The sequence below is a fragment of the Mastigoproctus giganteus genome, chromosome 3 (genome assembly GCF_048544385.1).
Source record: "Mastigoproctus giganteus isolate SK-2022 chromosome 3, ASM4854438v1, whole genome shotgun sequence".
NCBI lineage: Eukaryota > Metazoa > Arthropoda > Arachnida > Uropygi > Thelyphonidae > Mastigoproctus > Mastigoproctus giganteus.
In genome coordinates, this window is record NC_143577.1 from 82,904,434 (window position 1) to 82,930,780 (window position 26,347).

General features: G+C 35.7%; 1 protein-coding gene across 1 annotated transcript in view; it reads right to left on the reverse strand.

The window, feature by feature from the left end:
• The window catches only part of mad2 (mitotic arrest deficient 2), a 47,705-nt gene that overhangs the window by 9,527 nt on the left and 11,831 nt on the right, over nucleotides 1-26,347 (reverse strand). The window contains exons 2-4 of the mRNA XM_090370028.1: nucleotides 22,468-22,614; nucleotides 16,849-16,963; nucleotides 6,523-6,626 (exon numbers count right to left, since the gene is read on the reverse strand). Of these exons, the coding sequence (XP_090226154.1) occupies nucleotides 6,523-6,626; nucleotides 16,849-16,963; nucleotides 22,468-22,614 (366 nt within the window). The remainder of the gene's footprint in view (nucleotides 1-6,522; nucleotides 6,627-16,848; nucleotides 16,964-22,467; nucleotides 22,615-26,347) is intronic.

The window sequence follows — 26,347 nt, forward strand, 5'->3', positions numbered from 1 at the left end:
GAATTCAAGTTTTAAATAAACATTTATTGCAATAATAAATATTCTGAAAAAAATCCTTAAAAATAGTTATTCTAAAAACAAAAAAAGCACATATTGTTACTGCAAAGTTTAGTTATGTTTAAGCATCCACACTACCTGTCCGAATAAAGTGAGCTCTTAAGAAACATAAGCAATCAATAGTATGATCATTTAAAATGGATCTAATTTTGGTACATACAGTATTTGATTAGCAGCAGAAAACGCCCTTTCAGATTCTATTCTGGTACTGAGATAATCGTAGACAATCTCAGTCCATATTTTCTAGGCTTTGAACTTTTTTAGAAAAAATAGTTAAAAGTATTTCATTAATTTCCGACTCAAGTTCATCTTTTAAAATCTCATTGGAGTCAGGCAATTTCTTATTTTGGAAAGAATTTGCGGAACACTGATGTTCTGTTCCATGTTGGTCTTCCACATGGTTGAATTATGTTCATCACTTTCTGAATAAGAAAGACGTTTTATTCAGCGAAGTATAATTTTCACTATAGTATCTTTACTGAGTCTGGGAGAGAGCAAAGAGTGGGGATAAAGAATAAAGAGGAAAGAGTGCAGTTAAGGAATTCTTCACATATACAAATGCAAATAAGAGAAGAACAAATCAGATAGGATGCATATGTAATTGCGTGGGATAGTATTAGATACCCCAACTGATGTTGCAGGTGAACTCGACAGTCAATTTGCATCGATATTTACAGAAGAAAAACCCTTCACGTCAATGAGAAATTAGGGGAGTGAATTTGAAAAAAAATTTAATTAATGATGTTGAAATTTCACATGTTGATTTAATGAGAAAACTTTCGCACCCATAGGCGAGTAAGACTCCTGTGGTTGATGGCATATACCCTATAATCTTAAAGGAGGCGGCAAGTGAGTGCATTGAACCATTAAGGCTAGTTATGAGTGTCACTGGACTCAGGTAAGATTCCGTTGGATTGGTGTAAATTGGAACACAAAGGCGGTTCTAGGAGTGTAAAGGGAAATTACCGACCGGCCAGTCTACTTCAGTAGTAGGGAAAATCATGGAGGCAATGATCAAGGGTGGAATTCAGGATCATTTAGATGGAAATGGAATTCTATAGAATACACAGCATGGTTTTGTAAAGGGAAAATAATGTTTAACAAATCTGGTTAGCCATTTTGACAGATCACTTGTGAGCTGGATTTAGAGAATTTCGACATTTTTTATTTAGATATCAGCAAAGCATTTGACTCAGTCCCACTTTAGCGGTTACTTTATAAGTTGGACCAGGCTGGAATCATAGGGAAAATCCTTAGATGGATAGCACGATGGCTTGAGGGCATCAGGCAGGGGGTTGTGATAAATTCTTCAAACAGGCCTCTGAGGTTGGGTATATTCATACTGTAGTATTTTAGTGTTTTGCACCAACCTTGCGTAGAAATAAAAGCACAAAGGAAACTAGACTTTTAATAACTGTGTTTATAATAAATTATAATAACCTGTATTTACAATAAATTTAACTTTACGATAAACTATACATATAAAATATTAAAATCTGCTACATTATGAACAATAAAATGCATTAAAATATACTAAGTTAAAAGCGATAAAAAACCATAGCTTTCAAAGACTCCAGCCTTCTTCTTCAGCGGTATTTTCTTATTCTGCAGTACATCTTTAAATATCAGCAGGTTCATGGTACTCATCACGTGTTTCATTCTCACGTGTTCCGTTCTCTTGCGTTGTGGAACCGGAAGTGGCTCGAGCGGAGTCATACGGAACCGTTCATCCCTTCTGAGGATAGTGGCCTCAAAGAGGGGATGAATCCGCGTACCTCTATCTCTATTAATGTTGATTGTAGAACAGATCCGCAAACTCTCGAGCCACTTACGGTCCCAGAACTCATGCGCCTGATCGGTGATGATAGCATCGTCCGGGGAGATCTGGTGCTGCTTCTCCCAAAAATGCTCGGCCACGGCGGACTTGCCATACTCCGCATTTCTTATTGCCTTAGTGTGTTCCCCCAGACGATCTTTGAGACGGTGTTTTGTTTCCCCTACATAACACTCCCCACGATCCGGGCATCTAATGCTATATACGACCCCACTTGTGTTCTCTTTTTGAATGGGGTCCTTAACCTGAGACACGATTGTGTGCAGCCTCCGCCCCGGAAGCTGCACATAACGTGTCTGGTACTTTCTTAGTATTCTAGCTATATGATCAGTCAGACCCGGATAATAGGGAATGTATGCAGTGGATGTTGGTGTAAAAGACTCGCCTCTCCTCTGGTTTCCTTTAACATATTTTTCTATAATCCTCTGGGGGTAGCCACATTTTGCAAGATCCGTCGTGACACGTTCATACTCTAACCTCCTATCATCGGAGGTACTGCAATGTGATTTTGCTCTATCAACTAATGTTCTTATCACACTGTTCCTATGATCGTTGGTCTGAGCTGAGCTGTAGTGCGAATACTGCCCTTTACACATGGATTTCCTATATACCTTAGTCTTTAGCTGTCGGTCTTCCCTACAGACCAACACATCTAGGAACGGCAAAACTCCTCCTTCTTCTGCCTCCGATGTAAATTGTATGAATGGGGAGAAGCCATTTAAGATGTTCAACACCTGATCTTCACTCCCCTTCCGAATAATTGAAAACGTATCATCTACGTACCTTTTCCAGGGGCGCATAGGGAGAACACTAACATTAAATATTCTGGCCTCGAGCTCCTCCATAGCTAAATTAGCTATAATTGCGCTAATGGGAGAGCCCATGGCTGTACCATTAACCTGCTTATACATAGTATTGTCAAACACCATAGTGGTGCTTGAGAGGCATAACTCTATTCCTTCCCCAATATCCTCTAGCTTTAGCTGTGTCCCTCCGTAATGCCATGAGTGCACACCACACCCCATGGTCAATCGGAATACATGTAAATAGCGATTTCACGTCGAAAGATATCATGATTTCATTCTCTTCTATGCGTTGGCTTCTAATAAAATGCACAAAGTCTTTACTATCTTTAATACTATATTTGGAAAGTCCCACTTGTGGAGATAATAATTTGGCTAAGAAACCAGAAAGTGCATAGGTTGGACTGCCTATAAATGAGACAATGGGTCTAAGTGGCACATCTGTTTTATGAATTTTGGGCAAGCCATAAAACCTTGGCATTTGGCTACCTGTAGCATGCAGCATCCAATATTGCTCCTTAGAAATTTTGTTAGACTTAAGCCAACCCTGTACCAATCTGTTCACTTGTCGTTCCAAACTAAGAAGTGGACTTTTCTTAATAACTTTATAGGTTGTCTGATCTTCCAACAAATCTAACGCTTTATTTCTATATGCTTCCTTATCAAGAACCACAGTCGCTCTGCCTTTGTCCGCGGGTAGGACTACAATGCTATCATCTTGTTTAAGGCTTCTTAGCGCTAATTTTTGCTTCACATTAAGATTGGAGGGGGCATTTTTAGCTTGACTGAGGATAGCTGCTACTTTTACTCGAATTTCATTAGCTGTAACTTCAGGAAATTTGTTTATAGCCCTTTCCACGCCCATTGCTATTTCCGCAACGGGTAATCTGGGCGGCACCACGGCAAATTTCGGTCCTAAATTTAGAACTTCCAACTGCTCTTTAGTTAGTTGTTTATCACCCATATTCACCACAAAACCACTTATTATCTCCACTAGTGGGACTTTCCGAATATAGTATTAAAGATAGTAAAGACTTTGTGCATTTTATTAGAAGCCAACGCATAGAAGAGAATGAAATCATGATATCTTTCGACGTGAAATCGCTATTTACATGTATTCCGATTGACCATATGGTGTGGTGTGCACTTGTGGCATTACGGAGGGACACCACCCTAAATACTAGAACACAGCTAAAGCTAGAGGATATTGGGGAAGGAATAGAGTTATGCCTCTCAAGCACCACTATGGTGTTTGACAATACTATGTATAAGCAGGTTAATGGTACAGCCATGGGCTCCCCCATTAGCGCAATTATAGCTAATTTAGCTATGGAGGAGCTCGAGGCCAGAATATTTAATGTTAGTGTTCTCCCTATGCGCCCCTGGAAAAGGTACGTAGATGATACGTTTTCAATTATTCGGAAGGGGAGTGAAGATCAGGTGTTGAACATCTTAAATGGCTTCTCCCCATTCATACAATTTACATCGGAGGCAGAAGAAGGAGGAGTTTTGCCGTTCCTAGATGTGTTGGTCTGTAGGGAAGACCGACAGCTAAAGACTAAGGTATATAGGAAATCCATGTGTAAAGGGCAGTATTCGCACTACAGCTCAGCTCAGACCAACGATCATAGGAACAGTGTGATAAGAACATTAGTTGATAGAGCAAAATCACATTGCAGTACCTCCGATGATAGGAGGTTAGAGTATGAACGTGTCACGACGGATCTTGCAAAATGTGGCTACCCCCAGAGGATTATAGAAAAATATGTTAAAGGAAACCAGAGGAGAGGCGAGTCTTTTACACCAACATCCACTGCATACATTCCCTATTATCCGGGTCTGACTGATCATATAGCTAGAATACTAAGAAAGTACCAGACACGTTGTGTGCAGCTTCCGGGGCGGAGGCTGCACACAATCGTGTCTCAGGTTAAGGACCCCATTCAAAAAGAGAACACAAGTGGGGTCGTATATAGCATTAGATGCCCGGATTGTGGGGAGTGTTATGTAGGGGAAACAAAACACCGTCTCAAAGATCGTCTGGGGGAACACACTAAGGCAATAAGAAATGCGGAGTATGGCAAGTCCGCCGTGGCCGAGCATTTTTGGGAGAAGCAGCACCAGATCTCCCCGGACGATGCTATCATCACCGATCGGGCGCATAAGTTCTGGGACCGTAAGTGGCTCGAGAGTTTGCGGATCTGTTCTACAATCAACATTAATAGAGATAGAGGTACGCGGATTCATCCCCTCTTTGAGGCCACTATCCTCAGAAGGGATGAACGGTTCCGTATGACTCCCGCTCGAGCCACTTCCGGTTCCACAACGCAAGAGAACGGAACACGTGAGAATGAAACACGTGATGAGTACCATGAACCTGCTGATATTTAAAGATGTACTGCAGAATAAGAAAATACCGCTGAAGAAGAAGGCTGGAGTCTTTGAAAGCTATGGTTTTTTATCGCTTTTAACTTAGTATATTTTAATGCATTTTATTGTTCATAATGTAGCAGATTTTAATATTTTATATGTATAGTTTATCGTAAAGTTAAATTTATTGTAAATACAGGTTATTATAATTTATTATAAACACAGTTATTAAAAGTCTAGTTTCCTTTGTGCTTTTATTTCTACGCAAGGTTGGTGCAAAACACTAAAATACTACAGGTTGTGATAAATGATTATTCCTCAGATTGGGTTAATGTAAGAAGTGGGGTTCCCCAAGGATCAGCATTGGGACCACTGTTGTTTTTGATTATCTTAAATGACATCTATGAAGGGATATAGGGTGTGATGTCTAAACTTGCAGATGATGTAAAGATCAGTAGAGTGGTTAATGATCGCCACCAAGCAGAGCTTCTTCAGAGTGACGTAGATAGACTTCCGGGATGGTCAGAAAAGTGGCAGCTATATGCTTTAATTCAGCAAAATGCAAGGTCTTAACACCTGGGGAACAGCAACCCCAAAATAACTTATACACTTGGTGGAGTGGATAGCATTTAATATATGCATTAAATATCACAAATTTAGGAACTAAAGTCAATAGTGGAGGAACGGGACTTGGGAGTTACGATACGGTCAGACATGAAGTTGTCCGAGAATTGTGGACAGGTTGCAATGTTGTATGGTGTCCTATCGATGATTTATCGAACATTTGCTAGTAGAGATAAGGACGTCATAATCACATAAAGGTGATTTTATAACCTTTATGTGATTAAATTATAAACTATTTTTTTTAAATTAATACCGGAAAACTGGTATTTCTGTATCAATACCGGAAAAAAATGACCGAGATCCCGGTAACGTAAGCCCTAGATGCAATACTATGATGATATTGATGACAGTGTGCTATTCCCTTTTCTGGTACCTATTGAGGAAAGCAATTTAGCACAAAAACCACATTTTTGTGCTAAATGGTGTTGATATTAATATCTGATTATTCATAATTTATGCAAGTCCATTGAGAAAGCAGCGAGTATTCACAAAATGTAGTTGTGTATGTGTGTGCGCGCGCTATGAATTTTAGCATAGTTTTATTGCTTGTCATTTTTAAGTAAGAGACGCTTAGTTTTCGGCACTTTGTTAACGAACAAGCAAGAATTATGGAAGTCTTCATTAATTGCAATGGTGTCTTTTTCGCATATTTATGCTACTAGCTTATAAAACCAAGAGAACTGTGACAAGCTTTTTAAACATTGTATAAATGGTTCATACACATTTTGAACTGCTACAGATTTAATGATTTTCAATAAATATAAACAATTCAAAATTAATAGTCCAAAATTCATAACTGCTGCAAATTGAATAGTGGCAAAATATAAAACTTACATGCATCCTCTAAGAGTGGCAAAAATGTGACACTACTAGTAATTTGTCGTATTACATCCCTTATTTCCTTCTGAATAGTCTTTATATCTTTTTCCTTGGTTATTCTATTCAATGGAATAACAAATTTGGTAAATTACAAAAAAAATTTATTTACATAATTATACATGGTAATTATAGTCTCACAATCAATACTAACAACCTACTATATTCACAAAAAAACTAATGAATTTATATATGACATTTGTGAAGGCTTTGCCATATATGGCAATGGCAAAATAAATATGATAATAGTTGGTTGGTTATTTGGTTTTTAGGAGCATTAACAACTAAGGCCATATTGCTCCGGGAATATGCGGTGGTCATTCCCTGACCTTTCCGCATCCTCCGTATTTGGTGGTGACGGGCTCGAACCCTAGTCTAATCAAGAAGTGTGTGCTACGCACTGCTGCTCCTTCCCACCTGGCTACGGAGGCGCCATATATATGATAATAGCAATGCCAAGTAGAGAATATGAAACGACACAAATACACACTTTGCCATATCATTCTAACAAGCAACATTATGTGTATAAACTTGAATTTCCACCATTGTGTTGATTGTATATGATACTTTACATAAAAAATTATCCCCTTGTATAAGGCAATGGTCAGGTCACACCTTGAGTACTATACAAGTCAGGAGGCCTCATTTTAGGAAGGATGTAGAGCTGCTGGAATGAGTACAGAGAAGGGCAACAAGATCAGTGAATAGAACAAAGGGTTGCTCTTACAAAGAAAGGCTTTAAGTTTTGCAAATTACAGTGTCTGGAGACTAGGAGCCTGAGAGGTGACTTGACTGAGGTGTATAATGCCTTGAATGGTTTGAGCAAGCTCAATGCTGATGGGATCCTTCCTCTTGTCCAGATTAATTGCCTGAGGGGACATAAATTCAAATTGAGGAAAGACAGTTGTAGAACAGATTTGTGGAAATTTGCCTTTAGCCAGCGGGTGGTTGATTGTTGGAACAAACTTCCATCTGTAGTTGTAAAAGTTGACAGCTTAAATAAATTCAAGGCAGAACTAGACAAACATTTGTAATGAATGGATGGGTGAAATGGGAAGGGTTTTTTTTTTTTTTTTTTGGCTGATGCTGTATAAGCTTGCTTTCTTGAATCATATGCCTCTACTAAGGCTAATGCTAAAATGAGTTATTCACATATACAATTCATGTTAATTTCTAAGCATTACTTTATGCAACATTTTTGTGCAGATTTTTAGAATAAATCAATATGCTATTTCTATAGTCACTTTCATGACAGGCAATATCAATGATATAACTTATTTGCTTAACCTAATCGTCTTAATCATTGGTACACAGTCATGAAATATTGGCTAACAGTCATCTTTGTTTGCAATTTTCATGTTAGCAAATTTGTTGCAATTGTCAGGACACTTTCCCAGAAAACCAAATTATCCCATGGAAATGCACAGTGTACAGAATAACCAATGTTTCATTCTAATTACAGCCAAAAAGTAGCATACAATCAGTGAATTTTAGCATATATACATTTGAAGTAATGTCGATAACTTGGACACAGTTTTTTCACAAAATCTGTTGGTCCCATTTAAATGAATATATGCAACAGCAAAAAAGCACATTTTGTGTGAAGCACAATTACACTCTGAAAAAATTAGATTATGCTGTGCTGTTTCACATGGGCATTTGGTTGGCCTTCTTTCCTTTACCAAGCTGTAATTAAATGTTGTCAAGAACATACTACAGAGATCATCTCATTACTGAATGAAAATGAACTGCACTGCTGGTTGTCCTGTATGGTAACAGAGTGGACATGATACATCACCATCTGTCACTCATTTGGAGCATATACTGGGTTTGATTCCCATCAGCAAGCAGAAGAATTCCTAAAGTTTACTTCAATCAAGGTTGCAATTAGTTAGTCTCAGGTGTGTGTAATGCTAATCTCAGCTGGTATAACTTATGGGTTTTCACCCCATAAGTTATTCCAGGTTTATTAGCCCACACTTTCAATGGCAGTCAGTATTGATGATAAAATATACCTGCTTAAACATCAAGTACAAAGCGATGAAATATTGGATAATAGTCATCATCTATGTTTGCTGCAATTCACAGGAGAACATCTCTCAGAAAATAAGATTATCTCATGGAAGTGCACACAACAAGCAAACTGCCGGTGAAAACACTTCTGCAGACAAAACACACCTATCAATACAAGTGACAGCTCTAGTGTCATTAAAGAATAATTTGAATTATCATATTTCATCAACATATATATTTGTATTGCTCAGTCATTCTCCATGGCAGCTTAGTTGTCATGATACAGCACTGTCCATCACTCATTTTGAGAGGTCTGAGTAAAATTCCTGTCAATAACTGGAGGAAGCAGGATTTCACTCATGAGTTATTCCATGGTTTTCAGCCCACACAAACAAATTACTTGGTGAATATACACTTTCTAGAGACAAATAAAAATTACAGATACAAGCAACAAGCTCCAGTGCCACTAAAATGATAATATAAATTAGAAATTTTCAATGCTGGTAACACCAAGATGGAACAATGTACAAATGCATGTGTAACAAATGTCAATCCTGAAAGATACTTTTGGTGTCCACCCAATTTTCAAGAATTTATGGCCACCATGATGCCTGGCCAAGTCTACACCTGAGCTTTTTTTTTGGAAATATTTTAAATAGAATGTTTATTGCAAATGACCCTCCTACATTAGAGAAATTCTAACAAAATACTGATATAGTCATTTCAAATATAACTGAGGCAACTTGGTCATGTTTTGAAAAATAGGATGAAGAGTGGATTTGTGTTGCACAGGAGTAGGTCATGTATAACATTTATGTTTATGAAAAATGTATGTAGTAGTAGTAGTAGTACAGGCATGTGATGCAAGAAAGCAAGCTTATGTAGCAACAGCCAAACAAGCAAAAAAAAAAAAAAAAACCACTCGCACATCCATTCCCTCTAAAAGTTTGCCCAGTTCCTCCTTGAATTTATTTAGGCTATCAACTTTGACAACAGATGGAAGTTTGTTCCAGCAATCAACTACCTGCTGGCTAAAGGCAAATTGCCGCACATCTCTTCTACAACTGTCTTTCCCCAATTTGAATTTATGCTCCCTCAGGTTTATCATCTGAGCAAGAGGAAAATCCCATCAGAATTGAGCCTGCTCAACCCATTCAAGGCCTTATACACCTCAAACAGATCACCTTGCAGTGCCTAGTCCCAAACGCTGCAATTTGCAGAACTTAAGCCTTTCTTCATAAGAGGACCACTTCATCCCCCTCACCAATCTTGTTGCTCTTCTCTGTACTTGCTCAAGCAACTCAACATCCTTCCTAAAATGAGGCCTCCCGATCTGTATGCAGTACAAGGCCTGGCCTGACTACTGCCTTATACAAAGGGATAATCATTTCCTTTTCTCTACTAGCAAAATTCCCATATATCATTGACAATACCCCATGACCTGCTCTGGCAGCCTGTCTGCACTGCTCAGAAAACTTCATATCTGACTGCACAATTACTCCTAGATCTTTTTTACTTTCTACCACCCTAAATGTAGTACAACACAGTTGGTATGTTTCTCTGGGGTTACTTCTACCCACATGCAGTACTTTGCAATTGTCAATGTTAAACTTCAGTTGCCACTTCTCAGCTCATCTGCCCAACTTTTCTAGATCCTGTTGCAGTGGCACACTGACATTACTGTCATTAACAAGCCTGCCAACCTTTGTATCATCTGTATACTTGGACATTAAGCCAGATATACCTTCATCAATAAATATACAAAATAACAGTGGGCCCAACACCAAACCCTGGGGGACTCCAGTAATAACATTAGTTCATGAAGAGTAGTGTCCATTGATTACCACTCTGTCTTTTCCCACTCAATCAACTTGCCCTTAATATGTAAAAAACCTATAACATCTAAATGCTTTATGACTTCATCATAGTAATTAAAACAAGTTTGTCAAGCAAAACTTTTACTTTGCAAAGCCATGGTGTGATCACTTTAGAATTGCACTCTTATCAAGTTATATTTGTAATGCATCCTTAATCACCAATTCCATTATCTTGCCCACCATAGAAATCAAACTGAGCAGTCTATAATTACTCAATGCAACTTAGCCCTCTCCCTTATGAATTGGTAAGGTTTACACTTCTACAGTCCCAAGGAATGATCTTAGTAGCAACCCTAATGGTATGATAATTCCCTTTCTACATTCTTTAACTTGATCAACTCATCTATTCCTGAAATCTTACTTGCTTTCAGCCTGTTTTTTGACAGGGGGCTTGGGCTTCTCCTGAGATCACCATGTCACTAATCTTACTGAAATCTGGCTCTCTTTCTCTAATCCCCCCTCCATTCAAATGTGCTTTCATGCATATTGGCAAATATTAACAATTCATGATTTATAACAAAGAAATGAGCAGTGCTTCAGCTACAATATACAGTATACAGACTGTCTGTGATATGTATGCAAAAGAAATAATAATTGCTGGATTTTCATTGGTCCAATTTTAATGAAATTTGGAAAGACTCAATCTTTCTAAAGGATCCAAATATAAAATTTCATGAAAATCCATTCACTGGGTGTTGAGTTATTACATGAAAATGAAAAGACAAAGAGATAATAACTGCCTGATTTCGAGGCAAGATCATATATCCCGAATGGGGCTAACCCTGACTTCTAATCTCTCTTAGCATAAGCACATTACAAATATTGCTTCCTCTGCATTTAAAAAAACTGGGTTTTCTCTTTTGCTCTCGGCATTACTTTTCTTCCAAACAGCTTCACTTTGTACAAATTGCAAATGTGCCCTACCATGGAATATTGTTCTCACATCTGGGGCAGTGCCCCTAAAACCTCTCTCAGGCTTCTAGATTCAATTCAAAAGAGGGCAGTTAGGTTAATTAATAACATCTCTAAAAGAGTCTCTCCACTCTGTCTCATAGATGTTCTGTTTCTGCTGCATGCCTTTTCTATAGATACTTCCATGGGCACTGTTCATCTGAATTTCTATGATTCTCCCCCTCTCTCTTCCACCAATGCAGTCTGAACACGTGCCACAACCAGTCAACATCCTTTTACTGTCCAACTTCAAACTCAAAGAACCAACTTTTCTTCTTCCTCATTTATTCGTTCAACTTCCATTTTCTGGAACAACCTTTCTTCATACATATTTCCTGAAAATTACAATCTACAGAAGTTCAAGCCTAATGTCAAGTATCTTCTTTCATCTTCTCAACTTTCAACTAAGTATATGCATGGTACTAAGTATTATAGGTTCTAATACCTCTCATGTTTGGGGTTTTCATAAAAAGAAAAAAAAAAAAAAATTCACTGCCTCTACTCTGCCAAACAGTGACTGGAGGAGTCCGAATAGTGTGTATGTTGGGGAAAGGCACCATTGAGGCTATAATGCCAAATTAAGTACATTCTTGCTGTGTGTGTGTCATATACAAACACTTCACTACTTCATAAATGTTCCCCTCCTACTTTACTACCGCACACATCAAGAATAGTCAAACTAATAGAACAATCTTAACTGCAAAATGATCTAAACCTCTGAAACACTTTCTCATTCATTTCACACGGCGCCTCCGTAGCCAGGTGGGAAGGAGCAGCAGTGCGTAGCACATGCTTCTTGATTAGACCGGGGTTCGAGCCCGTCACCACCAAATACGGAGGATGCGGAAAGGTCAAGGAATGACCACCGCATATCCTGGAGCAATATGGCCTTAGTTGCTAATGCTCCTAAAAACCAAACAACAACAACAACATCATTCATTTCACAAGTATACATGGTATCAGTTTCAATCTCAATGATGTCCATTTCTACCTGGAGTCCACCAAGCCCTATTTACTTTTCTGAAAGGATCCCAATTATTGGTTGCATCAGAAACTGGTAACGTCAGTTGTCCTAATTATCCACTGTACAATTCCTTTCACTTTAAAGGTGGTACTTGAACATATGTCTGCTCTGATATTCCCTGTCAGACAGTAATTTGAAATCTTCTCTTTGATCTTCTCTGCTTAAAATCTCTTTCCCCCATTCTGTCAAATTCATCTGCTGCCTATATCATTCTAATCACTTGGAACTCTGATCACGTGGAACTAATCACTTGGAACCCTGATATCGTTTTCTTAAAATTTGACTTTCTCCAGTCCAACTTTCCTAACAGTGAGGTAATTTTCCATGATGATTTTAATATTCACAACTGCAGCTGGCTTCCATTTTCTAGTCACATGGACCCAACCAGTCGAGATGCTGAAGATTTTGCAATTACTAATGACTGCTCAGATTGTTCATTTACCTACCAGAATACCAGACAATCCTAAAAAGATATCCAATACCTCAGATCACAACTTGGTCTCTTCTCCAATGGGCCCTTCTGTTGTGGCCATATTCAGCTTCGTGTTGTTTGGTACAACAAGAATGTGAAATGGAATGATTTGCGAGATCTCTATTCTTCTTATTCTTGGTTGGTTTACTGTTTTAAATCTTCTGATGTAAATGTTTGCTCAAGTTGTGTCAGTAAAATTATTCTTGTAGGCATGAAATTCTTTATTCCACACTGGACCTTAAAATCCTGTTCTTTATCTAAACCTTGGTTTTCCAACAATTGCACTAAGGTTGTTCAAGGTAGATCAGCAAGGGTGTTCAGGTGTACATTGAGTCCCCAGCACTGAAATCTGGTATTGTGATGCATTTTACAAAAAATAATACCATGACATATATTCTACAACTTAAGTATTTATTCAATGTTTTTAAAAATATTAACTTTTATATCTATAATTCATAGTTTATATATCACTTTGAGTTTATTTTGTTTTGTGTGTTTATTTTTGCAATTACATAGGTATTGTTTATAGTTTATAAATATGATATCATATGTATGTAAGGAATGAAAAAAACTTAAACACGCACATAAAAAAATAAAATCATTTATAAAATAGTTCGTTGTTGTTATTTACACATTTAACATATTTTTGTAATACAGACATATACAAATATTCAGGCACCTCTTAATTTAAAACCAAAAATAACACATGGTTTATTTTTAATTTTTGTGCCAATTACTTTTTAATTGGCACAAAAAAGGTGCCAATTGCATTAGGTGATTGACACCTTTTTTGTGAATGTACCTGCTGACAAAAAATCCTGGCTTATGCTACTGCATAAATGTCTTCTTAACAAGCTTTCATCTTATGGATTGCCAACTGCTTTTTGAAAGTGGGTATCCACTGCTCTCTCTGGCAGATCTCTGCAAGCAATAGTAGATGGCTGTCTTCTAACTTCTCTACTAATGCTTGCATTCCCTACAGTTCAGTACTTTCTCCTATTCCTTTCCTCTTGTATATTAATAACCTACTCCCACTGACTGGAAATCCTATTCATAGTTTAGCTGATGACAGCACATTGCAATCCACCTTCCAGTTTCAGAAACTCTGCCCTGCAAAAAGAACTTCAACTTCACAAATATCCATCATCAATTCCTTAAATGTTAATCTCTAGGTAATTCTCCAGTGGGGCAAAGATAACTTAATTGATTTCAATCCTTCTAAAACTCAATCCTGTCTTGTATTTCACAAAAGTGATTCTTCTGCTCCTAAGTTTATCTTCAACAACATCCAGATTTCAAGACAAGGTCTATTAGGGGTTACCCTGACTCTTAATTTCAATCTTGGCATAAGCACATCAAAAATATTGATTCCTCTGCATTTAAAAAAAAAATTTTCTTCTACTCTTGACATTACTTTCCTTCTAAACAACTGCTCACTCTTTTCAATTTTCAAATCCACGCTACCATGGAATACTGTTCTCACATCTGGGGGTGGTACCCCTAAAACTTCTCTCAAGTTTCTAGACTCTATTCAAAAGAGGGTAGTCAGGTTAATTAATGGCCTGTCTCTTGCAATGTCTGTCCACTCTGTCTGATAGACATTCTGTTTCTGCTGTATGCCTTTTATTCAGATACTTCCATGAGCACTGTTCTTCTGTGTTTCCCCCCTCTCTCTTCCAAACATATACATACCACAACCAGTCAACATCCATTTACCATGTAACTTCAAACTCACAGAATCAACTTTTTTTATTCCTCATTTATCCCTTCAACTGGAACAAATGGATCTTCAGTTTTCTGGAACAACCTTCCTTCACATTTATTTCCTGAAAATTACAATCTACAGAAGTTCAAGTCTAATGTCAACAAATATCTTCTGTCTTCCCAACCTACACCCACACACATGGTACTAAGTACTGTTGGTTCTAATTTCTTTCATGTTTGTGGTTTTCACAAAAAAATAAAATAATATTCCAACTATAGCTGACAATGCTAATGAGGCACAGGGTGATTCAATATTAAAATAATTATAAGTGTTATCTCTGACAACTTGATGGAATTTGATTCTAAGTACTACAGTAGCAGAACTGGTCATCCCCAGATGTCCAACAGTTATATGTTGACTTTCAGTCCCTAACCAATAGTGTTTTCCTTACAAGAAAGGCAGAACATCATTTTCCCAGAAATGGCATTGTTTGTTGCTGAAACCCCCATGATCCCCAGATTTTTATGTTTTGGATTAATAAAAAGGAGTAGTCCTGCTTACTGCAACAACACTCAGATATTGGAAGAATAAAAAGTCAACAATGAATCAGAAATTTCAATGATAACTGTTCAAACACTGTGCCAAGTCTTATCGAACAGGGCAAAAAGAGTTTGTGCTTACATTTGGGAAGGAGTACACTTTCAATATTTATTATAAACTCTTACATTTATAATAATAGCTGAAATAAAACTGAAAATATATTATGGGTTGCATGTATTTTGAAAAATAATAATAACGATTATTAGTATAGAATTCACATTCAGTAGTTAGTAACAGTGTGTGGAGATCCAAGATGGTCAGGTGTGATAAGCATAGGCATGGTTAACTGCAAGGTTAACTATAGTTTTTAATCATTACAAACAGCTACTTTTGCATTTCTGGAGGTACACATTAATGAGGCACAGGAGTAAATATTTTGTCTTGGAGGTATGGTGGGGAAAAGCTCCAGAAACATAGCTCATATTTTCCAATAAAGTTTAACTCTAGTTAATGACATTTTATTTAATGGTACAGAGTTCAAAGAATGGAACCATGATTTTAAACAAGGATCCCTGATAACTGTCCCTGATGGTTCAAAAGATTCATCAGTAATCTATAGAGGAGAATAGAGGAATTTTATTCTCCTGTACAAATCAATCTCTCATATGATTGAAATTCTTGTCTTTGGAGTGCTCTAAGTTTCAGAAAGAGGAATTCAGTCACTAAGAGCCGGGTCTGAGGAATGAGGTTTTGGGTAATTGATGATTTTGAACTCTGTATCTGTGATAAGACACTGCAATAGTAGACTTGTGTGATAGTGTTATTCCTGTGGAAAAGAATAACATTATGCAACTTCAGTTGCACCTCTTGATGGTTTCACACAGTTTCACTATTAGGTTTTCCACTATCTCATAATATTGCCTTATGACTGTTTGCATGCCTAGGTATGCAATCCAAAACAGCAATCCATAACAGAACCAATCAATGATGCCTCATGCTATTTGAGGAGCAGCTTACTGGAACAATGTTGTCAATTACGATGTTACCCACTTCTTCAATGCTGAAACCACTCAAAATGTATTGTATCAGTGCCATTTACCCATATTGTATTATTAATAACAAACCAGTAGTTGTCTCTGCATAGAATTTCAATAATTCATTTTTGTTTGCTTCTTAAAATTATACTTTAACCTATCTTTAAGTCTCTTCACTGAATCACCATTTCAAGTTTTCTTCATAATCTGACTTTTCATCTTTAATTGAATCTTTACTGAGAGTTATGTTTACATTTCAGAACACTATGTACAGAGAAGTTTTCTGCTTTTAAAGCTGCAAAGTAAAATATAAGAACTGCTACGAATATAAATGCCTAACCAAATACTTCTTTTTCAAAATGTGCACTAATGCTTCGAGCCACTCAAAGAAAAACTCAAAGCACAGGATATGCAAAATAATTACCAGACTGGAAATTTTAAATTAAAAATATTATACTGACTGTTTTTAAAATATATTATAATTGTTTTTATTTTGAATGCAAATTGAATCACAAAGGTTTTGAAGGTCTATGCAAAATTGTAAAAATATTTCTAAATTTATATGAAACTGAGGTAAGTTTTCTTAATAAAAGCAAAAGTAAAGTCTTGTAAAAGTAGAGACAAAATGCAAAATATTAAATATAGGAAAAAATTTCAAATTTGCTTACCCATCTTTGGAATCCTCACATTCTATTCTAAATTCCCATCTTTCTAGAGTTTGCTTTGTTTCGGTACTACTTATTACTAGCACTAAACGATGAACTTGTTTAGTTAACAGCAATTCTATAAAGGGGAAAAAAAAAAAAAAAAAACAAGAAATATAAAATTTTCATCTTCAAGTCTTTTCAAAATAAGTTGTTTCTCTAATTTATCAGTTATTTACCTTTTATTAAATGGTTAATATTTTATCCTGATAGGGTTTGGAGAAAAAAAAAGTAACACTATTAAATCTATTTTTAATGCACAGAAGTCACCAACACAGAAGTCACCAGCTACCAACAGCTCTGATTCATCTGTTTCTTCATATTAATTATTTTGCCATCAAATTTTGATGTATGTATTACTTTTAACAGTAAATCACTGTATTATAATTAGGTTTACTGAATATATTATAATATTCTTTGTAATTTCAATTTAATTTTTTCCAGCAGTAAATATGGTTTCTACTAGAAATGGTAAGCATAGCATGACTAAGGGAATTTCTACTGTTGATTCACCTGTGAATCACAATATTACTGCTCTTGTACAGACTGCAGATGTATGTAATGCTATTTATAACTAAAGATGATGCATTTTTGTGCACTTTGATGTGCAATTTTTTGTGCACTTTGTGCAATCCAGTCTAAACATCTCTCTCCATAACTTGAATATGACCTCTAGTTCTAGAATCATTTATAACCAGGAAAATTTCATTTTATTCATTCTACTTATGCCTCTCAGAGCCTTAAACACTTCAATGAAGTCTCCTCTAGTTTCCAAGCTCTCAACCCACATATTCGAACACTCGTTATATGGACACCATTTTACTGATCTCACCAGGCATGTTACTTGCCTTTGAATCCTTTCAAGAAGCACAATGTCTTTCTTTAGGTGCAGTCTCCATACTTGAACATAGTATTCCAAGAGTGGTCTTACAATAGTTATATAATGGGATTATGATGTAGTTATCGCTACTAGCAATTGTTAGATAAATCATCGATAGGACACCATGGGCCTTCCTTGCAACCTGTCTACAATGCTCGGAGAACTTCATGTCTGACTGTATCATAACACACAAGTCCCTTTCCTCCACTACCAGCTTTAGTTCAACTCCATCAAGCATATAAGTTATTTTGGAGTTACTGTTCCCCAGGTGTAATACCTTACACTTTGCTGGATTAAAGCATAGCTGCCATTTTTCTGACCATCCCTGAAGTCTATCTAGGAAGAAGAAGCTCTTCCTAGGCTCTGCTTGGCAGTGATCATTAACTACTCTACCAATAATTACATCACGCCCTCTATCCCTTCATCAATGTCATTTATGAATATCAAAAACAATGGTGGTCCTAACACTGATCCTTGGGAACCCCACTTCTTATATCAACCCAATCTGAAGAATAACCGTTTATCACAACCATCTGCCTCCTGCCCAGAAGCCACCCTGCTATCAATCTAAGGATTTTCCCTGTAATTCCAACCTGTTCCAGCTTACAAAGTAACTGCTCATGTGGGACTGAGTCAAATGCTTTGCTAAAATTCAAATAAACTATGTTGAAATTATTCCCTAAGTCCAGCTCTTGAGTGACCCCGTCAAAACAGCTGACCAGATTAGTTAAATATGATTTTCCCTTTACAAAACCATGCTGAACGTCCTTCTGAATTCCATTTCTATCTAAATGACCCTGAATTCCACCCTTGATCACTGTCTCCATGATTTTCCCTACTACCCTCTTAGAACCACCCTATGTATTAGAGATACATTGGCACTTTTCCAATCCAATGGAATTACTCCTGAGTCCAGTGATGCTCTCATAATTAGCCTCAATGGTTCAATGCGTTCAGTTGCTGCTTCCCTTGAGATTATAGAATACATGCCTTCAACTCCAGGAGCCTTACTGGCCTGTAGGCTTGAAGGTTTTTTCATTAAATAAATGTGAAATTTCAACACCATTAATTACATTTTTTTAAACTTCACATATTTTCTCAATGACACAAAGGGTTTTTCATCCGTAAATATCGATGGAAAATAACTGTTGAGTTAATCTGCAACTTCAGTTGGGATATCTAATACTATCCCATGTCTATTACATAAGGATCCGATCTGGTTTGTCTATCTCTTCTTTTCATTTATATATGTGAAGAATTTCTTATCTCCACTCTTTGCTCTCTCTGCCAGCGATTTCTTATAATCTGCCTTTGCCAGCCTGTGGCAATATTACAGATCAATTTGTAGTTGTTATAAGCTTCAGTACTTTTTAATTGCTCCGTAACTTTTCCATGCCGTCTTTTTCTGCTCGAGTAATCTGGCAACTTTCTTATCCATCCAACTTGGAATCTTCCTCGTGGAGCATTTTTTTAATGGTATATAAGCATTCAAGGCTTCTGTGATTAATGTTTTAAAGGTATATCATAATTCAATTGTATTCACTCTCTGTGAGATATCTACCCAGATAGAGGCCATGTAGCATCTTAAGCTGTTGAAATTTCTTTTCTTGAAATTATAACCCATTCCTTTGCCTTTAACTACTGCTACCTCTCTCTCTTCATTGTCCACCGTAGAACTCTGTAATCACTTTCTACTAGTGGTTCCTGTACTGTCAGCCCTACCATGTCATCTGGTTCATGAGTGATAATGAGGTCTAGAATAAATATTCTTATCCCTTGTACTTTCCCTGACATGTTAATACAAATAACAATCATCTAGTTGGTTTAAAAATTTTGTCCGTCATATGGAGTTTCCTTCCCATTTGCTCCAATTTAATTATAGGCAAATTAAAATCACTCATAATAAGACACTGATGCTTACTTGCCCATTTCATTTGCATGTAGCAGCTCTCATCATAATCTTCACAATCACCTGGCCTGTAGATTATTCCAACTCTCATTATATCTTTGCTTCCAACTATCTCACACCATACAGATTCTATACTTGCATACAAAATGTCTGAATCCAGGAAAGCCTTCGTTGTGCCCAGGATGCTTTTGATAAGAAGCATGACCCCATCATTCCTTCTATCTTCCCTAAATACGCTATACATACTGTACTGAAAATCAACACCCCCTACCTCCAGGTGGCACCATGTTTCCGTAATCCCTATTATGTCAGTGTATACTTGTCCTAACCAGCAGTTCAAATTCACTCATTTTATTGATGACATCTCTGACATTACTGTATAAATAATTAAGACTTAGTGTTCTCATATAGTTAACTACCCTGACACACTCCTTAACGTTATTTAAGCTCGCTTCCCTGGCATTAACTACCTGCTCATTTGAAACATTTCTGCCCTCAGAACATTTTGCTAATATGTTCTGGTAATATATTACCCTTGTCCCCTCAAACTAGCAGTTTCCCTGAACCTTTAAGGTATCCTCAATAATACTGGCAAAAACTTTTGCACCACCTCTATTTAAATGTATCCCATCTCTACAAAACAGATTCCTTTTACCTACAAGTGCAGGCCAAGCTGAGAGAAATTTCCCCCCCAAAAGCCTTGCAGAGTTCTTCAAGTCTTGAGTTAATCTACAAGGCTTTCGGCATGTAATCCCTCCTATCATACATGGGCAGAATTGCAGACACATAGCCATTGTGATCTAACTTGCAGCATTTCTTCTGCATGATCCTATATTTGTCTAACAAAGCATCAAATCATGTATGCTTAATGTCATTAGTCCCCACATGAATAATAATATTCTCTTTTTATCCCCCCTTAAATTTGACAGTCTGAAACTTTATAGGAAACTTTAAGAATGCCATTCTAAAAATCAGGAATTCAATGCACTATTTATTTATTATTATTTGGTTTTTTTTTAGGAACATTAGCAACTAAGGCCATATTGCTCCAGGGGATATGCGGTGGTCATTCCTTGACCTTTCCGCATCCTCCGTATTTGGTGGTGACGGGCAATTCAGTGTACTATGAAAATCCTTCAAAAACACTCATGATTGAAGCGAAGGAAGTATGAGACTATATAAGTGTTAACATAGGTGAGAGATATTCTTTTACAAAGCATTTAATTGCTGCTAAATTGTTTAACAAGCAGAACTTTGTTATTTTTTGTACAAAAATGTCCGTGGAAAAGGTATGGGAGACTACTGAGGCATATCCCATGACTGACAGAGAAAAACGTCTTATGGAATTACAAGTTTTCTATAGCAGACATGATCTACACAATTATTTCAAATTAACTGACTTGCCGAAATTTATTTCAAAAAATAATCTAACTGAAGTTCTTGGTGAACTTACAAAACTCATAAAAGTTCTTTTGGCCATTCCAATGACTACTTCAAAGCCCAAACACTACCATTTGAGATTAAAAAGAATAAAAACATTTTTAAGGAGCACTAAGAATCAGGAAAGGCTAAATGCTCAAGCAATGCTTTCAATAGAGAAAAGCTTGGTCAACAGTGCACCAAACTTGAATGAAAAAGTTATTAATCTATTTTCGACAAATAAAAACCAAAGAATGGATTTTGTTTTTAAATAAAAGTTTGAGTCTGTTAATGGTAAATGTCTAGTTAATGTTTTGTAGTATTTTTAACTTGCTTATTATTATTACTGTGTATGTCTATGTCTTATAACCAAGGCAATTTAATGTAACTAAGATACAGCATCCCCCAGACATCAGAGTCACGAGCCACCACTGATTTTGTCATGTAGTGAAATATTGTTTTTCAGTGCAGCATACTTCCACTATTAAAAAGCTTCTCAAAGTTCACCACTGGCATTCTCATGGTAAATAAGTGACATTTCAGTAGAGTTTGTGCCATGAACAGTAAATCAGCTACCTCCAGGGCATTTTTGTGTAGTAGTAAAAATAACCTTGACGGGGGAGGGGGAAGATATGAATGATTTAATATTATTATTTCTTGTTTATAATATGTTACATATACATAGGCAGCACTAAGAGAAATTTATTTTCTCATCGAAATACATTAATTTCAAAGTGTTTTTTCATAAATATTGGCTTAATTTGTTGTGCTGGAACATTTTTCCAAAGTTTTGTGCAATTTATCCCCCCCCCCAAAATTTAAATTTCGCAGATATTAACTGGTTCGTGTTTCTATTTTATTATATGAATATATTTCTGAAAAATTAAGATTAATAAACTTTTCATTAAAACTATGAGTATTTTTATTGGCCAAAAAACACAGCTTTGCAAAATTTGATTATTATTAAAAAAAAAAAAGTAAGTATTGCAATCTACTGGTAAAATGTCATGCATTAATGATAAAATATATGTACAATTCAAAAAACTCAATACTTTTTTTCAAATATTAAAGTTAAAATCTGGGGAATGACAGATGATGTGATATCACTTGTGTTAAAAAAGGGGCAATATTACTGTTGGTTATGTTCATCTGAATCTGTTACTGAAAAATGCCCATAAAGGTTCTGTTGTGGCACTTGAACTTACACTTTTCCAACACAGCCTGGAAGGTCAATAATCATAATCACTATGCTAGTGGAGAGGACGATTCAATTAGGAAATGATTAGAATAACTGCATTAAGATTGCAGGTGTAAAACAAAAATAAAGAAGCAAACTTCTTTAAATTTAAATCATAAAAGTATACATAATATTTACCATGTAATCTTGTCAATATTTCTTTAATAAAGGACTTCAGTTTTTCATCCACAGTAATCAGAACACTTAAACCATATTTTTCCATACGTGTAAAATTTTCAGAAGGATAAATGCCTCTTTGATATAAAATACTGTTGATACCAAATTCTAAGAGGATAAAGGAAAAATGTATATTAAAATTTAGCTTTATTGTAACTAACACATTAAATGCAGACAACACTTCAAAAGCAATTCTTATTTTCTTAATAAAATCCAGTACATCAGCTTATTACATCAGTACACCAGCTGAATGAAAAACCACACTATCCTTGCCCGAGACCAACTAACTCATGCACTTTGTGAAAAAAGACCATTAAATTTTGCACATAACTGACAGGTTTTGAACTCTGGTCTTTCCAACTGGTGTGGGGAGGGCAGCAATTATACCAACTGTGCTACCCACGAGGACAATAAATTAAGATTTCTCTTCTCAAGAATATATGCAAACTATGGACAAGAAATTGGTGTGTTATATGTCAATTCTGAAAGTTTGTTATGTGTGTCATTTACTCCTTAATACTAAGTTCTATGTAAATCTCCCCCCCCCATGTTGTCATCCAAGGTGTTCTTGCTTTATAATGGAATTTTCTTTATGTGACACGTGTGCGTAATAATTATTCAACATGAGTGACCAATATTTATTTATTTATTTATTATTTAATGTAGTTTAAATACAAGACAGACAGAACTAGCATTCCACTTGAAACATACTATTCATATTAATATAGCTTCAAATAGGCACTCGCTATATATATTATTATAAACAAAATTAAATTCAAAAGGGTGGTCCAAAAGTAGATGTGGGTATTAAAGGGGCCTATAGTTAAAAGTATTGTGCAAGACTACATGGAAAGTAATAAAATAAGTGAATAACATCATGGGATTGTAAAAGGAAGGTCTTATTAGTCATTATGAAGAATTCTTAATAAGGCTAATTGAAGATATAGGGCAGACTTAATTCAAAGCAGGGAAAATGTAAATTTACATTTTCTTAATGTAGAAAGTAATCTTTAACTGGAACTAAGTGTAAAGAGTCTAAAATTCAGTGATTTCATGATCTTTGTCTACTGAAACTCCTAATACTTTCACAACAAAAGTGTTTTTGTCGATTTTTCCAATGAAAATTCCAGAAATTTCTGCTAACTATCACACAAGCAGGAAAAATTCTGGATCATGTTAAGCCAATTCTCAAGAATTATATAGGAATCCCTGGTCAAACACAAAATTTGAGACAATGGCAGTTTTACAATTGCATACCAAAATTTTACAATCTATGTTATATATATATAATTTAATCTATTATGAAATAATGGAAAGTTAGTAAAAGGAAGAGTGAAAAATATATATCAGATCAGGTTAATGCCATCAAATTATTGATTAAACATTACATCAGTCTGTAATCTATTTACTACTGTAAGAGTGTATATGTACAATATAAGGGTGCTCTCACGTAGAATGCAGGTGACCGCTTACTTGGAACCAGCAGCGACATGCAGCTGAAGCTTCTCACTGGGTATGAACACATAGAAAGCAGTGACCAGTGCAACTTCTTAATATGTGATGGGGTAGGTTTTACAGGTGCCACAGTATTGCGGAAAGTTAATCCCTTTAGCTCTCGGGTAAAGTGGTACCGTAAAATTGCCGATGGACCCCTCCTGCAATTCAGCGGGTGTCCCGAAATTTTCAGGCAAAACAAAATATAAATAATTAGGGGGAAAAGAGAGGGAGCGGGTTGTTTACTAATGCCCATCGCAGGTATTTCTATAAAATACTCGTTGGAATGAGCACTGAAAAAATTGAAAGAAGGGAATAATATTTTTGCAGGTGAAGAATTTAAAATTTATCAAAGGGAAAAAAAAAAAAAACCTTTAAAGTTGCGAAGTGTTCAGAAGCTATATATAAATAAGTGTTAGGTATTGATATACAGTATACCTAAAGAAGGGAAAAGAAAAAAAAAAACTGGAAAGATGAGAGGAGGTAGCATAACTACAAATCGAAAGAAAAATTAAAAAACATAATAATAAAAGACAAAATATAATACATTTTCAATCTAAGATAGAATTATATACATAAGTATATTGTACCATGTCGAACAATTCTGGCGTCTCTTCCAGCGTCAACCACCAGAACTGCACAAAAAAAAAACCGCCCGATATTCTCGGGGTTTTTTTTTGTGCCATCTTTCTTTTTAAAGACTAATCTCCACCATATACAGGGTTACCAGACATCCTCATTTCTGAGGACATGTCCTAGTTTTTTGGGCATCCTTGGATGTCCCACGGATTTACACTTGCATCCTAGATTTTATAAATAAAAAAAAAAATCATATCATCATAAAATTAATTTTCATTAAATATTCTGTGCTCTTGTACCTTTGGTCAATACAACAGAATAAATAAAATCAATGCACTGGTTGCATTAAGTGGACTGTATTATCTCAAAATTACACAAATCAAATTATGGCTCCACTACGTCTCTCGAACTCAGTGACACTCGGACGAGATCAGAAACCTCTGCCCTCTCTCTTGAACCCAACTTTTGTAATTACTTACTTTGTAATCCAAACTTACTGAAAATGATTAGCAGTAACAATAAATAACATATCGTAATTTTTAGTAATAAATATAATTTTTTAAATTTCCTTGTTTTTAAAAGTAAAAATGTCCTAGTTTTTTTCTATTTTGTCCTAGTTTTTGAATTTTAAATCTGGTAACCCCATCATATACTAAGACAAACATGCTAACAAATAATATATTACATTGTGGTCATATTGTATATATTGCCACAGCAAATGGCACAGTCCATAAACACGGTACACAAATATTAATAAAAAACAGCATAATACAAATATTAACTCCGTTATATACTTCTATGTACCTCATATCATATATAAGTGCACTATGGCCACAGAAGCCGATGCACTAACTAACAAAAAAAAAAAAAAAAAAATATATATATATATATATATATATATATATATATTAGTAAAATAATAAGAGGAGTTTACGTCAATATAGTGCGTAGAACACTTCCGTATGATACCCTCCAGAAATTAAAAAGGAAAAAACGAAAAAAATTGATAACTTACCTGTAAGTTATCGTTTTTTCTGTTTTAATTTCTGGAGGGTATCATACGGAAGTGTTCTACGCACTATATTGAGGTAAACTCCTCTTATTATTTTACTAATATTATTATCAACGTAGAACATATTGAGTAGTACAGCTCTGATTCATACTATATATATATATATATATATATATATATATATATATATAAAGACTTCACTACTTTCACTTTTAAAGCAGGTTGTCTTAACAAAAGTTTGTATCCTTTGCTTTTTCATTAGGAATGTGAATATCCTAATGAATTAAGCAAAATTATAGGCTGAATTGAATAGCCAATTAGAGAGAAGTGATTAAATTAATATACGGACTAATAGCCAGCATCAAATATGGGTGGGCAATTTTTATCCGAGAAATGGGTAGAGAAATTATAAAATTAAAATCTGATGTTAGCTAACACCAGATTATCTTTAGCTAACATCAGATTTTAATTTTATAATTTCTCTACCCCTTTCTCGGACCAAAATTGCCCACCCATATTTGATGCTGGCTATTACTCCATACATTAATTTCATCATTTTTGCTTTACAGGTCCCTTCTCTCTAATTGGCTATTCAATTCAGCCTATAATTTTGCTTAATTCATTATTTCATTATGATATTCACATTCTTTCTCACGCCTTCAACATCTCCAATTTCTACTATCCTTCTCCTATTAGTTTTGGCATTTTGTGTAATTTATATGCATCCAGCTTCGCACACTTTTTAACAGACTTATT